At 39.4% G+C, this 20,815-nt stretch overlaps 1 protein-coding gene across 1 annotated transcript in view; it reads left to right on the forward strand.

Annotated features, from left to right (window-relative positions):
- Positions 1–20,815, forward strand: part of LOC126470040 (acyl-CoA synthetase short-chain family member 3, mitochondrial) — a 324,267-nt gene that overhangs the window by 108,183 nt on the left and 195,269 nt on the right. Inside the window, exon 2 of the mRNA XM_050097536.1 lies at positions 16,314–16,479. Coding sequence (XP_049953493.1) covers positions 16,314–16,479 — 166 coding nt within the window. The remainder of the gene's footprint in view (positions 1–16,313; positions 16,480–20,815) is intronic.

Raw genomic sequence — 20,815 nt, forward strand, 5'->3', positions numbered from 1 at the left:
TGTTGAACTTTACCATGTAATGTTGGCATCCACGTTTTAGTTTAAAATTAAGGAACCTTTACAGTGGAAATATCTCTAAAGACGTGAACCGTTCAAGCAGTTGAAACCATTCAGACAAAACTGGAAAGGACCACAATACGACGAAGTACTAATCTGTGCCACCTGGGCCGCTTAATCATATTCTCAGTGTCATGTAATTATGAGGAGTCAGATGTTGACCAGTAGTTACTGGAATCACAATAGACCGCTAATACTGCATGATACAGTTTCCCATGCCACGTATTCAATCCAGTCCACCGTAGGTAGATGCGCACTTAGATGACTGTGAGTCATAAAGGCACCATTACATTACACTACAGAGGCGTCGTCATTGTCCAGGTATACTGATAACGACACAACTGTGTCAAAATGGAAAGATCGGATTTTGGAGACCAATCATCGCACATATCCATAGTATTGTACCTACTTCTACCGTACCTGTGTGGCGACCTACTAAACATTGTGGTACAGGTACTAGAAAATGGTTCAAATGGCTCTGAGCACTATGGGACTTAACATCTGAGGTCATCAGTCTCCTAGAACTTAGAACTACTTAAACCTAACTAACCTAAGGACATCACACACATCCATGCCCGAGGCAGGATTCGAACCTGCGACCGTAGCGGTGGCGCGGTTCCAGACTGAAGCGCCTAGAACCGCTCGTCCTCACGGGCCGGCCAGGTACTAGAAAATTGGAAAAAAATTGTTTCTGTAATTATGTTGTTAGATGTTCATTCTCTCAGCGTTTGTGAAACTATACACCTGAGAGCGGTGCGAATGCACCTACACAGACAACAGTAATACTACGCAAACTAATATGATCCAGATACTTATTTATAACCTACAAGATATTTTTAATACCTAGATTTATGGGTTGTAAAAATTTTCAGATATATTATTGACTAGCTGAGAAACCCGGCGCTGCCCAGATACAGTATTTGTTTATAGCTTTGCCCGAGACCTGGAACGTGTGGAATTCTTTTTTGACTAATAAAGCTTCCTTCTATACAACTTTTGAAGTAGTACGACGGAGGACATGAACGAAGAGATAGCTTGGTTCATTAACACGGGAGAGAGCCACATAGAGCTGCCCATGCGAAAAGCAACTGACACCAATGTTCGAGCCCGGAACACTCAGCGTCTGGTCTTGTGCTTTGTTTATGGCCTTGGCATAGCATACGCTCACAAGATAATTGTACAAGCTAACTCATTAACTGTAAAGTGTGCTAGCGGCAAGACACAATGAAACCTTTCTCTGCGCCATAGCCATGAAAATACTATATAAGATAGTACTGCCAAAGCAGAGCTACTAAACACAGCCTTCCGTAATTCCTTCACCAAAGAAGACGAAATAAATATTCCGGAATTAGGATCAGGACCAGTTACCAACATGAGTAACATAGAAGTGGATATCCTCGAAGTAGTGAAGCAACATAAGTCGCTTAATAAAAGCCAGTCCTCCGGTCCAGACTGTATACCAATTAGGTTTTTTTCAGAGTATGCTGATGTAATATTTCCATTATTAAGTCATATACAGCCGTTCGCCCGACGAAATATCCGTACCCAAAGACTGGAAAGTTGCACAAGTCACACCAATACTCAAGAAAGGTAGTGGGGGTAATCCACAAAATTATAGGCCCATATCATTAACGTAGATATGCAACAGTATTTTTAAGCATATGTTGTGTCCAAACATTATGAGTTACCTTGAAGAGAATGGTCTACTGACACACAGTCAACACGGATTTAAAAAACATCGTTCTTCTGAAACATAAGTAGCTCTTTACACACACGAAGTGTTGAATGCTATTGACAAGGGATTTCAAATTGATTCCGTATTTCTAGATTTTCAGAAGGCATTTGACACTGTACCAAACAAGCGGCTTGTAGAGAAATTGCGTGCTTATGGAATATCGTCTCAGTTATGTGACTGGATTCGTGATTTCCTGTGAGCGAGGTCACAGTTCGTAGTAATTAACGGAAAGTCAACGAATAAAACAGAAGTGATTTCTGGCGTTCCACGAGGTACTGTCATAGGCCCTCTACTGTTCCTCATCTATATAAGCGATTTAGGAGACAATCTAAGCAACTGTCATATGTTGTTTGCAGATGATGCTGACGTTTATCGTCTAGTAAAGTCATCATAATGTCAAAACAAATTGCAAAACGATTTAGAAAAGATATCAATATGGTGAGAAAAGTTCAAATGGCTCTGAGCACTATGGGACTCAACTGCTTTGGTCATAAGTCCCCTAGAACTTAGAACTACTTAAACCTAACTAACCTAAGGACATCACACATATCCATGCCCGAGGCAGGATTCGAACCTGCGACCGTAGCGGTCGTGCGGTTCCAGACTGTAGCGCCTTTAACCGCTCGGCCACTCCGGCCGGCGGTGAGAAAAAGTGACAATTGTTTCTAAATAATGAAAAGTGTGAGGTTATTCCCGCGAGTGTCAAAAGGAATCTGTTAAACTTCGGTTACACGATAAGTCAGTCAAATCTAAACGCCGTAAATTCAGGTAAATACCTAGGAATTACAGTTACGAACAGCTTAAATTGGAAAGAACTCATAGAAAATTTCGTGGGAAGGGCAAACCAAACATTGCGTTTTATTGGCAGAACTCTTAGAAACTGTAACAGATCTACTAAAGAGACTAACTACACTATGCTTGTGCGTCCGCTTTTGGAGTACTGCAGCGAGGTCTAGGATCCATACTAGATAGGATTGCATCGAGAAAGTTCAGAGAAGAGCAGCGCGTTTTGTATTATCGAGAAACAGTGGACAGAGTGTCACGAACACGGTACAGGATTCGGGTGAACATTGTTAAAACAAAGGCGTTTTTCGCTTCGGCGGGATCTTCTCACGAAATTTCAATCACCAACTTTCTCCTACGAATGCGAAAATATTCTTTTGACGCTGACCTACATAGCAATAAACGATCATCATAATAAAATAAGGTTAATCTGACCTTGCACGGAATGCTATAGATGTTCGTTTTTGCCACGCACTGTTCGAGATTGGAATAATAGAAAATTATTGTGAAGGTGGTTCGAGGAGCCCTTTGCCATGCACTTAAGTATGATTTGCGGAGTATCCATGTAGATGTAGATGTAGAACTCGAACCACATCAAGTCTCGCCTAACGATTTTCATTGGATTCTTGATACCGCAGCCGCGCGAAGTGGCCGCGCGGTTTGAGGCGCCACTCACGAATTCCGCCCCGCCCCCCCTCCCCCACCCTCCCCCAGGAGGTTCGAGTCCTTCCTCGGGCAAGGACATGTGTTTTGTTCTTAGCGTAAGTTAGTGTAAGTTAGTTTAAGTAGTGTGTAAGTTTAGGGACCGATGACCTCAGCAGTTCGGTCCCTTATGAATTCACAAACATTTGAACTTTTTTGATACCGCGTAGTCCTCAGTATTTTAGCCATTCTGGTGTATTCAGAAAGACTCAGCCGTTTTCTAGGCATTTTATTCATAAACGAAACGAAATCAAAATGTAATGAGTAGGCACCCAAATTGCGACCTAAACTTAATAGATTCCTTTCTCCTAGCAAAGAAGCGTATCGAAAGAAGCAATGCAATGTCATTAAGTTTTTAATACACAATGCGAAATCAGTAAATCTGTATGTCCTAGCCAAGTAAATTCTTTGTTAATTAGTATATGAAGGTAATATTGAGCCGCTTCATTCTGTCAGTTAGTTAAAGTAACGACCCGTATAAATTATTCGGCTCTTTAAGTTAAGAAAACTAACAGCATCATCAGTTGTTTCTTAGGTGTACCATGCCAAGATGGCTAAGTTGAGCAGATGATTTTACAGAAAAGTGTAAACTGTAATATCTTTTTTTTTCATGTTTCAAATTGGATCAAACAAAGCCTTTACATTGCCCCAAGCTACGCTCAAGTAACCTGTGAAAACCCCATGAAATTTAATCTAGTGTTTTTGGGAACTAGGGTGTCCAAACAGACAAACTGACACACAAGACGGTTTTACAGTTTTATTGTTAGTATGGATTTAATAGTTGGTTTTTACTATGACTAATTACAATTCCTATTTACTAAGATTTAAACACAAGAGCTCTAACTTAATCTTAGGACCGGCAGACCAGATACATGTAACATATACTTCACGAGAAATACTGTAATTTTGTACACGTGCTGACGTACGTAATCGTTGGAAAAAAAATGTTTTGCTATATGCATAAGTACGACAGAAAATGAGAAATGAAGTTCTGAACTCTTTACTAGAGGAATTTTGCTCTGGAAGATAGTGAAATAGCGCCGCGAAATACAGTAGGCAACAATAAAATTCAAATTGACCCTCTTCGTTTGCAATTTGCGTCAACCACCATTTTGAATAATAAAAAAACTTGTATTGTTTAAATAGAGCATACCACTGTTGGAGAAATCTGAACAGAGAGAGAGAGAGAGAGACCCAACGTAACTGGTGATAATAATTAGAAATTACATAATTATATTAGACACAGATACTATATCACAGCAAAGCTTAAAGTATTTATCATTGCAGTGATTTCAAAGGAAAATTTAACTGTCAGTCACTTTTACTTAACAACAAAACATATACGTAATTTATATACTCTGCCGGATTCACTGCAGGAAACGGCGCTACGCATCAAGGTGATCCAGCTTTACATGTAGAAGAAATTTGTGGATTCGGCCATTAGTTAACTATGATATCCTTTCTGAAACAGAAGTGTCAAAGGACATACGTGTAAATCATATGCGTCGAAAGTAAGTCGTCAACACAGGGTGAAACAACTAAAATTTCTATAAATCAAAATTATCAGAAAAGCAGTACTTAACCCATAAGTGAAAGTCCTAAGATACACAAAAAGTAAGTTTCGGCAGGTTCCAGACAATGCTAAGTAACAGGAAAAGTAAAGAAAATCAGAAACGGAAAGAAACAGTTTTGACCTGTGGAAGATAACTGAAACATCAATCCAGACTTACTTGTTTACTAAGAAAAAAGAACTTTTACAAAGAGAAGGCACTCTCTGGAATTGGAAAATAAGTGAAATGAATCCAGTGTTACATAGGCGTTAATGAAAAGCTGCGTGGAAAACACTGAAGTTACAGTGGAAGAGATACAGAAGACATTAAAAGTAATGAAAATAATAAATATCCAATCCCAAGTTGAATGCATTACTTTTCTTCCAAAACACTCTCACACACAACGTCAATGCGCGCAGCAGTTTACAACCTCATGGGCCTGTAGAACTACGAGTACGTTGAGAATACCCAAGTCCGTTTCCCTTGAGACGCCGTTTTTAATTTTCACTACATGTTAAATATCTGCACATTATCATCATTAAACGCATGAAGGCAATTAAAAGAGGAAGGTAATGCATAATTATTAAGAAGCATAAATGTTGGGAACACTCACTTCTAAGATAACTCCAGTTTCTTCGATTACTAACGTCTTTAGACTATATTATATTCATTTGTTAACTGCATGTTGGACAATATCCTCCAACAAGTATCATGTTATATGCCAAAATACAGTTAACATCAGTTGTCCACGAATTGAAGAGAAAAGGACAAAACTTTTGGAAAATCGTCATTTTTTCTTAGTCATAGCACAGATATTAAGACACTGGTTATTTCTGTGAAACTTTCAATGCGGTTAATGTCTGAAGAACTTTGTATCGACTCGGAAGTCAGACTTCTCTCATAAAAATCTTGGTAAAATTCTTCCTCAAGACTATCGATATCAATAATTATATTTCTTAGACTTCGATCGCCCTCTTCTTGTCTTAAGAGGAAATTTACCTCAAACTACCTCCACTTTTTTATGAAATATTATTGTACTTAGTTAATAAAGTCATGCTGTCTCGATGAAAAACTTCGATTTTTTTCGAGTTGCAGAAGTTGTTGTCATATCGGGTGTTCTAATCTAGTGGGTAGTTCGCCTCAAAAAGGGAGACAGGTGGGGCAGGTCGCTTAATGCGTTGGAATCCAATCAGAGCACCTGTGTACCTGCAACAAATATACCGAACTTCACTTTATTGCCTTTCTCGTACCCTTAGAGAGGGGAGACACAAATTTACTGTCTGACATTAGTTCGTCGCGTCAACGTAATTTATTTGTTTGGTGTCCTCAGCCTTTATTGGGGCACCGAGGCGTCCGACTTTGGTGGAACCGAGATCGCAATGAAACTGCTCAACAGAACTCAATGATGTGACGCTTAGTACGATACTCTTAATGTATCGTAATAAGTTGCCTTCCTATAACGAGCAATAAAATAATTTAGTCACATGCAAAGAGTTTTCGTTCGTTCTACTATAACAGCAACATGTGAGACCGACACTCAAAACATTTAAGAATATTATACATTCACTGGTTCCCTTGTCTGGTTTTCTTTACCTGTACATTTTATTTGCATTTCATGGTCATTAGATTTTCGACTAATTTGATACCGTGTTTCGTCGTTTCCTGTGTTGTGTACGATACCTACTTGAGTCAAAATCCTCTAAACCGTTTACATATTCTTATCTTTGTTTTTTTTTTCAAGAACTCTTCCTCCTTTGCCATTCCAATGAAGAGCTTTTAATGTTATAATCTTTATCGATGACCTTCTTCCTTCATCTACTATTTCGAATAACACTTGATTCTGTGATTTATATGCCAACTGGCATTAACTTTACGTAGCAAAACATTTTAAATTTTTTCAGTTTCTTCTTTAGTTTGCCATGTTTCGTTTTCCTCTCCATATAATACTCTACACTAGACGTTCAATTTCACAAACATTTTCCTTGAATCTACATCAATACTTAGTCTTTTTTTGAACGATGCTTTCATCGTTTGCATCACCCTACTTGTGATATCTCTGATTCAGCCATCTAGTGTATTTTTTGCTATGAATTCTGCTGCTTTGTGTTCCCAGTTTTGATGTTTATCAAGTAGCTAGTCTCCCTCCTAGTACTCTTCAACTCTTTCGTTCTTGTTTTGTTTAGCTTAAACATAACTATTAAGTGATTTTGCTCACTTCTTTCCTCATGTCTTCTAAATCCACTTTGCTTTCGATCACAAAGCCTATGACGTCTTGAAACGTCTCATTATCATCTGGTGGTCCGCTGCATCTTCATTTTTGTTCCAAAATTTTATTTCAGTTCGTTCACTTTCCCTGTAACATAAATGATAAACAATATGGCTGACATGCAACATTCTTACCTTACGCCCTCTTTAAGACGAATTTTTCTTTCTATACGTACAATTTTTATTATAGAACCTGCTCTAACGATATGCTGTAAATTATCGGTCAGTCTCTTTATTTTGTTCTTAATTCTTCCCACAATTCCCAAATTTACGTTGTCTCATGGTTTCGCTAGATCCACAGACGCTATGAATGTCTCCTGCTCCATCTTTATTCTTCCTTACATAGTTGAACACAACGTCAGATTTGTCACTCTGGTATATTTGCATTACTCAAACGCAAATGAATATTCATTCATTACCTCGTGAAGTTCTTTTCTTGTCGGGGTGATTCGCTAGTGTGAGATCACATCTTAAGAAAAATGAGATTAAAAAATAAAGAAAAGACGACAAATGTTTCTTCTACCTTGTCAGCCGAGTCCTGCTATCTAAGCGAAGTATCGGCCTCAGTAGCAAGGAATTTGTCAACGAAGCATCGAGTTTAAACTTAGTAGTCGCCACGCAGTCGGGACCGATCAATTGGTTAAGACTGATAATATGATGCGGTTCAGAACAATTTTACTAGTAAATGCCGACTGCAAAAGCTACGTTAATGTAAAACAAAATTCTCATAATGGCGATTCATTGCATGTTGAATAATTGACATAAACGTGGTTGTCCAATGAAGCATATGGAAAAATGTTCTCTTGTTGAAAGCTAACTTTATTAAGACTCGGATTGTATGACAATACAGAGGACTTCTTAATGAAATTATAGTGCTCCCAAAGTGACGCAACTTCCTGCATAACGTGTTCTGCCTCAGAATTTCTATGAACAATTGAATCAATATATATCAAAAACCTAAAACGTTTTATACAGCTTGACATTAAATTTCGACTGAAAAAATTCTTACCAAGGCTAATAAAGCTTCTGAAAACAACCAGGAAACGTCTATTCGGAATCGCTATAACTCTTTCTTGGTTAGGCAACACGTCCTTGACACGGTAACTCTGAAGAAGTCTCATGTCCATATGTGATATCGTAGATTGTTGTAATTAATGTAATGAATCAGCATGGATAGACTTCATCGTAAATCTTGATCTCTAGATTTTCACATTTGCCCTCCTTGATTCTTTATGCCGTCAGTCCGTGATCCATTAGGTCATCCACTAAGTCTGACCCAACGAATCCAACACAGAACCTTTTTATTCCACTTGAATCAATTCGTCTTGTCATACACACTCCGGCCAAAAAGTTCAGTGACAGATTTTATTCAGCGCACTAATTACGGTGGGAGGTTGAGCTATCAGCTGTAAACAACAGATGAGTATTCGACTTGTCTGTTTAGAACAGGCAGAATTAAGTAGTGGATATGTTACCCTAGAGTGTCACCGTTGTTGTGTCACAAATCGCCATGGAGCAACATCTCTAATGTAGGTGCTCAGGAAATTCTTGAGAATTTTTTGAAGAAGAGAGAAATGTGTGCAAAGTTTGTCCCGCGCTCCTGGATTCCCGAAAAAATAGCGACGCGTGGACGGCTGCCATGAACTGATTAAAATGCAAAACGGGAATAACTCTTCCTTGGAAAAAATCGCCACGGGTGACGAAACTTGCTGTTATCAATACGAATCTAACATAAAACGAAAAAGTACAGAAATTCACACAAAGGGTTAACGCTTTGACGACGACATATTCGACATTCAAGTCAATGTGACATTCAATCTGAACAACATACCATAGAAGGAATTTTCCGACGGTCTCACATGGTAGTATGAAAGTTTGGTGCATTGTACTCGAGCGGGTGTGTAGGGGGGAGGGGGGGAGGGGGAGGGAGACTCAGTAGAACCATCATGTTAACGTTGCCCTAGTTTCTATTAATTCACTCTCGAAGCATTTTCGATTGAGGGGGTATGCTCGGGCCATCTCCATTTCAGTTTCTTCACAATCAATATCACATCCTCAATTCCTGCCTTTGCTCTTATCCATCTGTTTGTTTTTATGTCCCTATTTGTCATACTCAAAATACATTTTTCCATAGCCCGTTGGGCAATCAACCAATTTTTAAAGTTTGATGTCCATGTGTTATCTGAATTGGTTAGTACCGGCAATATACTGGTTGTAGACTTTCCGTTTAAAGCAAGTTGGGAACTGGACGCTGAGTGCAGCAATCAGTTTCCAAAATCAGCTTCAACACATCCTGCGTATTTCTGTGGCTATCCGTACGCATGATGTTTTCAGGTGTCCAAAGTATACAAATTCGCCAGCTATTGCTATTACTTCGTCATTAATCTTTACTAGTCTCCTATCCGCAAACTGATTGTACATTGTTTTCCCCGTAATTACTGTTTAGGGGTAATATCTTGCCCTGGTCAATTCCTCCAGCCTTTATTGAAGGTTAATTGGATCCGAAACAAACAAAACAAAGTTACATGCAATTCAAAAGTGGTACAGATAAAACCCGTTTACACAGACTCCTTTCTTATTCTCAGTATAGTTATTTGAAGACATCCTCCAAGCCAACGGAAAAATATTTGGTTAAATTGAGTCATCTTGCCCAAATCTTTTCTTAGTTCTGAACTTTCAACTCTCTCATTGCAATCGAATGAAAGATGTAGCCATTTTGTATATATTCTTCAACAAACTGATGTAGGTAGACTCCATTCCTTGTTTCTCAAGTACTGCCAACACAGATTTTACTGTGGGAGTTCCAACCGCTTTCTCATACTCTATAAACCCCACACAAAGTGGTAGCTGATATACCGTCTCCAACTTTTTCTGTACTGATTCTCGGAGTCTGTTATGTGATTTTTGATTTCCGTGGAAGCGAGGGCATAGTGAAAAGTAACGCCTTCGAGTTTTTAAAACTTTTCTTAACATAGGTTGAGGTGTTACTACATGTCACGCACATTACTGGGTCGGCTTTCCCGCTTCGCTGACGCAAGTTGTAACCCTCTGACGCTAAAGGACTCCGAACAGTGGCGTGCAACATGGTGGTGTGTAACGTAACTATGGCGGTACGTGAGAAACTCTCAGAAAACTGAAAGCAGGAATTCGAAGAGTTTGTTCACACATGCAGCCTCCTCTCCTTCAGCACGACAATGCCAGGCCACAAACGAGCTCTGCGACTTCTGCAACAATCCTACCCCTTGGGTTCACTGTCATCTATATCTACATCTACATGGCTACTCCCCAAATCGCATTTAGGAGCCTGGCAGAGAGTTCATCGAACCATCTTCACACTAACTCTCGAACAGCTCGCGGAAAAAAAAAAACCAACACCTATATCTTGCCGTGCTAGCTCTGATTTCCCTTATTTCATTATGATGATCGTTTCTTCCTTTGTAGGTCAGCGTCAACAAAATATTTTCTCATTCGGAGGAGGAAGTTGGTGACTGAAATTTCGTGAGAAGATCGTGCCGCAACGAAAAACCCCTTTGTTTTAGTGATTTCCAGCCCAAATCCTGTATCATGTCCATGGCACTCTGTCCCCTATTTCTCGATAACACAAAACGCGGTGCCCTTCTTTGAACTGTCGATGTACTCCATTAATCCTGCCTGGTAAGGCTCCCAGACCGCGCAGCCGTACCCCAAAAGAGGACCGATAAGCGCAGTGTACGCAGTCTCTTTAGCTGATCTGTTGCATCTTCTAAGTGTTCAGTCAACAAAACGCAGTCTTTAGTTCGCCCTCCCAACAACAATTTCTATGTTTTTTTTCCAATTTAAGTTGTCTGTAATTGTAATTCATCTACATATACGTGATTACTCTGCTATTCACAATAAAGTGCCTGGCAGAGGGTTCAATGAACCACCTTCAAGTTGTCTCTCTACCGTTCCACTCTCGAACGGCACACGGGAAAAACGAGCACTTAAATTTTTCTGTGCGAGCCCTGAGTTCTCTTATTTTATCGTGATGATCATTTCTCCCTATGTAGGTGGATGCCAACAGAATGTTTTCGCAATCGGAGGAGAAAACTGGTGATTGAAATTTCATGAGGAGATCCCGTCGCAACGAAAAACGCCTTTATTTTAACGATTGCCACTCCAATTCACGTATCATGTCTGTGACAGTATCTCCCCTATTTCGCGATAATACAAAACGAGCTGCCCTTCTTTGTACTTTTTCGATGTCATCCGTCAGTCCCACCTGATGCGGATCCCACACCGCACAGCAATACTCGAGAATAGGGAGGACAAGTGTGGTGTAAGCAGTCTCTTTAATAGACCTGTTGCACCTCCTAAGTGTTCTGCCAATGAATCGCAGTCTTTGGTTCAGTATTTAGCTGAATTTACAGCCTTCAGATTTGTGTGACTTATCGCGTAATCGAAATTTAGCTGATTTCTTTTAGCACCCATGTGAATAACTACACACTTTTCTTTATTGAGGGTCAATTGCCACTTTTCACACCATACATATATTTATCCAAACCATTTTGCAAGTCATTTTGATCATCTGATAACTTTACAAGACGGTAAATGACAGCATCATCTGCAAATAATCTAAGACGGCTACTCAGATTGTCTCCTATGTCGTTAATATAGATCAGGAACAATAGAGGGTCTATAACACTTCCTTGGGGAACGCCGGATATTACTTCTGTTTTACTCGATGACTTTCCGTCTATTAGTACAAACTGTGATCTTTCAAACAGGAAATCACGAAACCAGTCGCACAACTGAGGCCATACTCCGTAGGCACGCAGTTGGGTTAGAAGACGCTTGTGAGGAACGCTGTCGAAAGCCTTCCTAGGTATTTAGTTGAATTTGTGGCCTTTAGATTTGACAGATTCCTTTCAGCATTCATGTGGATAACCCCACGCTTTTCATTATTTATGGTCAATCGCCAATTTTCGCACCATATAGATATCTTATCTAAATCGTTTTGCAATTTGTTTTGATCTTCTGATGACTTTACTAGACGACGAACAACAGCATCATCTGCAAATAACCTAAGATGCCTGCATAGATTGCTTCCTAAATCGATTATATATATATGAGGAACAGCAGATGGCCAGTAATACTATCTTGGGGAACACCATCGATCATCCTCCATAGAGTACCGACCTGGCCCCACTCGATTTTCATCTGCTCCCAAAAGTTAAAGAACACCTTCGAGAACTGCACTTTGATAGTTATGAAAGCTCATAAGCAAATGTGAGATGGTGTCTCGGTCAACAAAGTCAAACATTCTACAGTTACGGCATCAACAAACTGGGCTCTCTTTGGGAGAAATATGTTCGTCACCAGAGTGACTATGTTAAGAAATACATATGTATACATTAAAAATAAAGGTGTGGGCTGTTAATAAAGTTTGTTTTATTTAAGAATCTTTAAGTGTTTCCACGTGAAAAATTCGGAGGAATTACCTTGCAGAACTCCCTCACACAGTACATAGATTTTTGAAGAAATTTTTAAACACCTTTGATGCAGTCTTCCATCTGACTTCCTGAAATGTGGTAATATGTCTAGCCAGCAAGAGTATATGTTTCGATTCTTCACACTTCGGTTCTTCTCGATTGTCTTCATAATCGTCAACAGTGTCCTTTACGACATCTGTTCTTAATTATTTCGGAGTAGTTTTGTTTTATTCAATTAATTCCATGTAACTCCTGTTATCGTCTACTTTTGCCCTTCTTCATCAACTTTCTCCTACCTTATGAAATTTTGTTTTGTTTGCTCCTCTTCGCTTTTGCACTATTTTTAGCTGTATCTAGTATAATATTTGTCAAAGCATCGTATAGAACAAAAATGGATATGTGTTTAATGAGTTTGGTTACTTCCAACTTAGTATCCAGATTTTTTTCTTTTCGTTTCTTTTCTTTTTTTCCCTTTCATGTTCTTAGCCCGTGCTCATTGGAAATCCTGAACCAGTTTAAGACCAACAAATTTTGCACGACTTATGTGTTGTTTGATAGTAAAAGTAAATCTCATTTCTAATGCGTTTGGCCCTTTCGATGTACATTTTCTGCCATGGTTTACCGTAAAAGACTATGTTTTGAATGTGCAATCTGTTTTTCTGAACAATGAGGGTTCAGATTTGTTCCCGTTTTTAGCTTAGTGGTCCGTTGCTATCGTATAGTGACAAGTGTTTTTGTTTAACAATTCTTGTAACTCAGATCTGTTGTGTATTTGGCATATATTAAAGATACCTTCCGTTCTTTTCAAGGCTGGAGTGTGAGAAGACTAATTACTTGCTCATATACTTCTGTTCAAGCTTTTATCTCGAGTTTATCTTCATGTGCCAAATGGAGCAATGAGTAGGGAGCTGACGAATACTTGTCTCGAAAACTGACTTTCAGAATTTTCAAGACGTCTTTTTGCAAGTACCTCTGAATACAGATTTTTCAAGATTTCTGTTGCAAAAACTCGTCTAACAAACAAAACTGAGACCAATCACGTTGCTCTTCTTTGTAAATATTCAGTGTCCTCTGTTAAGTTAGCATAAATCGGTTTGTACATACTCGAGCAGAGTTACAGTATAGGCCGTACAAACGCTTTCTAACAAGGGAACCTCCCCATCGCACCCCCCTAAGATTTACTTATGAGTTGGCACAGTGGATAGGCCTTGAAAAACTTAACTCAGATCAATCGAGAAAACAGGAAGAAGTTGTGCGGAACTATGAAAAAAATAAGCAAAATATACAAACTGAGTAGTCCATACCCAAGATAGGCAACATCAAGGAGAATGTGAGCTCAGGAGCGCCGTGGTCCCGTGGTTAGCGTGAGCAGCTGCGGAACGAGAGGTTCTTGGTTCAAGTCTTCCCTCGAGTGAAAAGCATACTTTCTTTATTTTTGCAAAGTTATGATCTGTCCGTTCGTTTATTGACGTCTCTGTTCACTGCAATAAGTTTAGTGTCTGTGTTTTGCGAACGCACCGCAAAACCGTGCGATTAGTAGACTAAAGGACGTGCCTCTCCAATGGGAACCGAAAACATTTGATTGCAAGGTCATAGGTCAAACGATTTCTCCACAGGAAAAAAAGTCTGATATATTCTATACGACACTGTTGACGGTATGTGCATCACATAACAGGAATATGTTGTCGACCCACCTAACTTGTACACTTGGCGAATGGGTAAAAAGGTTCTTCTACCTTGCCCGATTTAGGTTTTCTTGTGGATGTGATAATCACTCCCAAAAAAGTGATGAAAACATAAGAGTTTGTCACATAAACTGCAACAAATGAATGCAACAGTTTCACAGTCGCACTGTTTTCCCTGTGCTCTGTCATAATCTTTTTCAAATTTTCCGTGTGTAGAGCGTCAAATCCTGCATATGTCCAAGCAAATCTGAACATGTCCTGGAATTTTGGAGAGCGAAGTTGATTATGTGTGAGTGCCTGAACTTTGATAATTGTCTGAAAATAAAAAATTAAACTTTTCACTCGATGGAAGACTTGAACCAAGGACCTCTTGTTCTGCAGCTGCTCACGCTAACTACGGGACCACGGCGCTCCCGAACTCATGATAACCAAGATGTTGCCTATCTTGCTGACGGACTCCTCAGTTTGTATATTTTCCTTATTTTTTCATAGTTCCACACAACTTCTAGCTGTTTTCTCGATTGATCTGTGTTCAGTTTTTCAAGGCCTATCCACTGTGCCTACTTATAACTAAATCAGACGGGGCTGCGATGGGGAGGTTCACTTGTAAGCAATATCATTCACTGACGAACGACAGTTTGCCAAAACCATGCCAGTGGAACTAAGACTGCCATTTGTTATACAATTATTTTTGCTTCACTTCTATCTCCACCAATGTTACTTTCACGCGTTTTGTGTCGTGAGTACTACTTGCTGTTACTTATTAATCGTGTAGCCATGGGCTAATACTTTTTTTATATATCTGGTGACTTGTGCAATTTTCACTTCTCTATATCAAAAGTTAATTGTCTTTTTTTGTGCCAGGTTAATCGTCTGTCAAATTCTCAACCTCAAATAATACTTAACGCCATCTGCCATGTAATTAATATATAACAAAGCCATTAAGGTCCATATTGCACTTCCAGGTGGCATACACAAAAATTATTGTATGTGTGGACGAATGATTATCGAGGATAACGTTCTACCTGCCGGCAGGTTCTTAATCCAGTCGCACACCTGGGCGGATTAATGGATGACTGTGTGTGACCTACTCAAGAACTATGACATGTAGACTCTTCAACGCTAGTAGAACATCTTAAGAGAGAAAAGAACGTTAGGATTTAATGTCCCGTTGACGACGATGTCATTAGAGACGGAGCAAGAGCTGGAATTTTGTAAGAATAAGGACAGAAGTTGGCAGTTTCCTTTTCAAAGACTCATACTGGCATTTACCTCAAGTGATTTATGAAAATCACGAATAACCTAAATGTTAATGGCGCATGGTGTCTTGAACCCTGCCCCGTAGTTATTATAAGTAAATAAAGCTAACTCGAATTTGAAAGTAATTTGTATTTATAGAAGAAAGAATTTACGGATCGACACATATTTATAATTTTCAAAATACGATTCGGCGAAACTAGTACAAACGTATTTCTTCCCATTATCATTTACGTAAATTTGTTACACAAATAGAAGTTAAAATGTGACGCACTATTCGTATAACTTTTCCCGTAGTCTGTTTCATTCATAGTGCCTTCCACCTCATAACATGATAAACTGCAGTATTCTCTAATTCTGTGCTTGAAAAGAAAAAGAAATCCTACCTCGTTTGTAGAATAAAAAGAGGAAAAATTGCCGTACCACTGTTTAGCTACGCTGAGTATACTTCAGGAGGTGTTTGCTCTCATTTTTTAAGTGGTATTGCATCTGCATGAATATTGTGTATCGAAACGTAATTTTTTGGATTTTAATCTAGTTGCTGTTCCTATCAACAAAGTAGCAAAAAATCACAGAAATATTAGCGTTTACTGAAATATGTAGTGCTAGAGTTGAAATTCTTTTACAGTTTAGCGTGTCTTTCAAGTGTTTCGGTCCTTTTGACTAAGACAAATCGCACATACGAACTACAACATTTACACATTACAAACTGAAACTATTCTGTGAAAAAGAAGAGGAATGTAATTATACAGGCATTCATAGGCATCAATAAAATTCCTGTCTCTTTCTGGTTTTCCAAAGAAAGTGAGTGAAACAACTTCTTTTACAGATGCGACGCCAAAGCAGCACACCCACGTCAGCAAGAAATACACAGAGGCGTTCCGGAGATCGCTCGAAGAACCGGAGGAGTTCTGGTCGGAGGTGGGCCGCTGCGTAACCTGGTCCAAGCCCTGGGTCAAAGTCCTCGACAACTCTGAAAAGCCCTTCACCAAATGGTACGCTCACTCGAAGACATATATCAAATGAAAGTTGTACTTCGAAACTAATATGCTTCCCCCAGCTATGTAACTTCTCCAACTTCGAAAACAGCATAACGCCAGTGAATAAATTCTTTCCATCTTAACCTATAGCTGACGTATAGGAACGGTGAAACAACAGCAGGGCCTCAGGAAATTTTAATGCGTCATTTATCGATTATAATGTTACAAAAACATCTCAATAAAAAATTGAAAAATCAGGCAAATCTTTTGTGAAGTAAGAAATAAAACAGGTTAGAGGAATATTTGACGCACCTCATTTGCGTTATATGATTTCGAGGATCATACTCTAATCTCTTTTTATTTCTTACTTTTAGACAAATAAGTTGACAAAACATTTGACTGACTTTTAAATTTTTTCTATTTTCACGTTTTGTTTAGAAAGCATGATCTTATTGACATCTAATTTACCTTCCTATCGCCTTCTGTTCTGGCAATGTCCGAAATTTAGTGCTTGATTCGAAGGAAACCATTTTGAAAGTTAGGTATCACATAAATGTAACTTTTTATCCGCAAAACAGTTAGGCCTTGAAAAGATAAACTTCTTGAGATGTCATTTGTCTTCCTAGTGTCTGCTGTTCTCGGAATGTCCGAAATTTAGTACTTGATTCGAAGGTAGTCATTTTAAAAATGAACTATCATACAGGTGCAAGTTCTCATACATAAAATATAGTAGATAGGCCTTGAAGATATGATCTGTTTGACACTTCATTTACATACCACGCAGCAGCTGTTCGTGAAATACTGTAATTTCCTTCAAATCACTACTCAGGTGCTTCTTAATTATCCTAATTACTTTCAAGCTATTAAATATATTATTGCCAAACTGTACCTCAAGCTGGTCGGTTTGATATACTATTTGCCTATTTACCACTCTTCGTTTGGCTCCAAAAATTCAGACTAGAATCCAATGTGTAATTTACAGGGAGTCATGTTTTCGCTCCGCTCCGACATTTCACTAAAAATTAATGCTAGATAAAATCTCTATCGTTTAAATGCGGAGTGTTTAATGCAATACATAGATGAGAGAGACGAGTAATGTCCGTCACATACTTCAGAATACTTCCATCTAATTTTCAGAATTTCCTGTTAAACATTGTAATGGTCATTTAATAATGGTCACATTATTTCAGTGTTTTATTGCAGGCTTTGAAAGGACTTGTGTAATTCGTTATGGCCCTAAAATGTCAGACTATTATGTAAGACTGTGACGTTTCATGCACTCAAGGTATTGCAAGTTTGATAAACCAGAGAGTATAGTTCGAAAGTACATTATTCTGACTTTAGTTAGTCATACATATCCTTTCAATTCCTCATCCGACGTCCTATGTTTTAAAAGGTCCAGTATGCAGCAAATGTTCCTTTTTTACAGACCTTCAGAGTTTTAAAACATCTGCCTGTTTCTTTAGAAGCTTGTAACACCAAAGAAATCTTTTATCCCACCTCACGTCAGACAGTGTAGCAGACAGAGTTACAAAGAAAATAACAACTGCATATTTGTTTACAGTAAAAAAATCGTACTTCTCTTACTGCAACATACGGATTTAAATATCAGGCATATTTCGCTTCTTATTTATAAATTATCGTATGTGAGCATGGTGAAAAACTGCACATATTTATAACAGGGCATGAATTGTAGGTCTGAAGGAGTTCATTTCTCGGATTTTGCTTCAGTTGAAACAGTATTTAGAATCATTTATCCTTTAGCTCGACCAGACAACGTTCTTGCTCCTCCTCCATGTGAAAACATCACCTCTTTCAGAAGCAAACTTGGTGTGTTATCGAGATATATTATTTAAGGGGAAAAAACTAAGAGAAATACGCTGCGAGAATCACTCTTCACCATATTTTATAAGTTATGAATTTCCACTCATATAGCAATGTGTATGACAAACTACAGAAACAGATTTTGAGAGCTTATAGCTATCCCCTGAAATGCACAGGTTGGTGCATGACAAAAATGACATACTGCAGTCTAACTTAGTGACACTTTATTAAAAAACGTGCAAAAAATATATTTGTTGTGAACTGAAGAAACACCATGACAAATAGAACAAAATCAGAAATTAACTACCTGTGTCTGTTATCTGAACAATATATAAAGCATGTACTTTTCACATCAGCATGGGGAAAACAAAAGACGATTCGAGGTAGGTGCTGATAGAATACAAAGGACTATCGTCTACTGCATTGACCGAGTGACCTGAGGGGAAGTGAGTGACAGCCGTTTTAACTATATGTGACCTCCAACACAGTGCTTCTCACCAAGAATCTCACACTAAAGGAGTAGTGGGACAAGAGCAGCGTCACACCACGCCACATTGTTGCCAGATTTATTCAAGATGGCGGATCCAAGATGGCGGCCAAAGATGTGGCAATGTCGCAGTGACATCATGGTTGGAAGTTCAAAGTTTGATCGGAAAATAGGTCAGCTGCGCTACCTCCACTAACCTAACCCCCTCTCCTTCTCCCTCCTCCTTCCCACCCTCGCCCCTCGCCATCTAGAAATTGGTGGGAAAAGGAATTGGTCAGCATTGGGCTGCTGGATAGGATGGATGTTAGTCATTATATTGCATGCATTGTTTATTTAAACAGTTTGAGTTGTCATTGGCAGCAGCTCAATCAAATGTGTTCACCATGACGTCTGGAGTCCAACTGACTTAGTTCACAATATCGCCAACAGAGGGCACTGTCGGCCCTTCCCTCCCCCTCCCATGATGTGATACAAGATGGGGCCCTGGGGAAAATGGCGGGTAAAGGACTCAGTCTGTGTCTAGCTGCTGGACTGGGATAACAGACATAATTGTTTACTGTGTTCAGTGGATGAGATGTCTGTGCTGAAGAAGGAGGAGTATATTAGCTGTAACCATACATCTGAGGACTGTGTCGATAGCAATGTTATTTGGTGAAGACAAATACGCTTCATGGAATAATGAATGCAGCAGGATGGGGTTAAGTTACACTTTGCCACTCATACTGATGAATGTGTGTGGTGTAACTGTAGATCATTCGATGAAAGGCCAGTCGATCTCCCAAAGCACAAGAGGCAAGACGTTCACCACAGAGTCTCTGCATCCACTGGAAGATGGGCTGCATGCCATGCTCCCTCCCCAAGAGTCACCACGCCAGTTTATGGCAGGGCCACGTAGTAAGTGCAGTTGCAGCTGCCTGCTTACTGACATGTTGGAAATACCTGCAGCCTTCCTCCTCCTTTCCATACCCAGTGTGCAGATACTGTTGGTCATTGAACACGAACTGCTTTGAGAGTTATTACATCTGTTGTTGCGGAATATTGTCACATACATGACTTGAAGATGTCACAGGAACTAAATGCACCACTGCACAGAGAGAGAGATAAAGCTTAGCATGTGACAAGAGATTATTTAAACAATTACATGTTTTATTCTTATGACTACCACCACTGCCACACTCGAACATGGACTTTAAAAAGATCGTGACACAATTTCGAATCCTCCCAGAGACACTTCACACGCTTTTGTGGGAAACGGATCCCAAAACCCATATCAGCTGCAATATCTGATTTTACACACAAAGAACGACAATGTTTGGAAGTCGAAGTGGATATCTCTGTAACTTTTAACAGGATGTTTACCACATTTCAAGTTCCAGAGAGACAGAAAAATTTCTGAGTCCTACAGCTGCCGTGGTGTTCATTACATTTCAGAAACGGTGAGTGAGCTTAGTTTTATATTTGCTGCTCGGACGCTTTTTCCCACTTCTTGAAGCACACACTGATGTCTAAGCACACACTGGTGTCTAAGCACAGATGGGACAATCAGAACAATTACACAAACAGAACTGAAAGCACTGTCCTACAGATGAGAAGAAACGGCTGGAATTTTCGATGTCCTACAGCTGCTGGCCTAAAGGCACAGTGGTGGATGAGGGACAGCATCCAGCCAGATGTGGATGGTCTGCTTGGCTGTGTCTCTGAACAACAAACAAAAAAGACATCATGTTACTCTCAGACATCACATAACTTTCCGTAGCTACCTTTACCCTCTCTGTAGAGGTCCCTATGCCCTGCACGAAGAATGTCTTGTGAATGGAGCTTTCTGATTGGCTCTTACTGAATTTACCTGCCAAACTGCTTCTGTTTCCGGTGTGGGAGCACTGTCCGCCATTTTTCCTGCAGACGGCAAATTACGAGACTTTCAGCAGCAAAACTATTTTGTACAGATCGAAGATAAACATACAGCAGTCATAATGCACTGACAGTTAAACCCTACAATAGTGGTCTACAGATCATGAAATAGAGAAACTATCGCCGAAG

Source organism: Schistocerca serialis, chromosome 3 (genome assembly GCF_023864345.2).
Source record: "Schistocerca serialis cubense isolate TAMUIC-IGC-003099 chromosome 3, iqSchSeri2.2, whole genome shotgun sequence".
NCBI classification, from domain to species: domain Eukaryota; kingdom Metazoa; phylum Arthropoda; class Insecta; order Orthoptera; family Acrididae; genus Schistocerca; species Schistocerca serialis.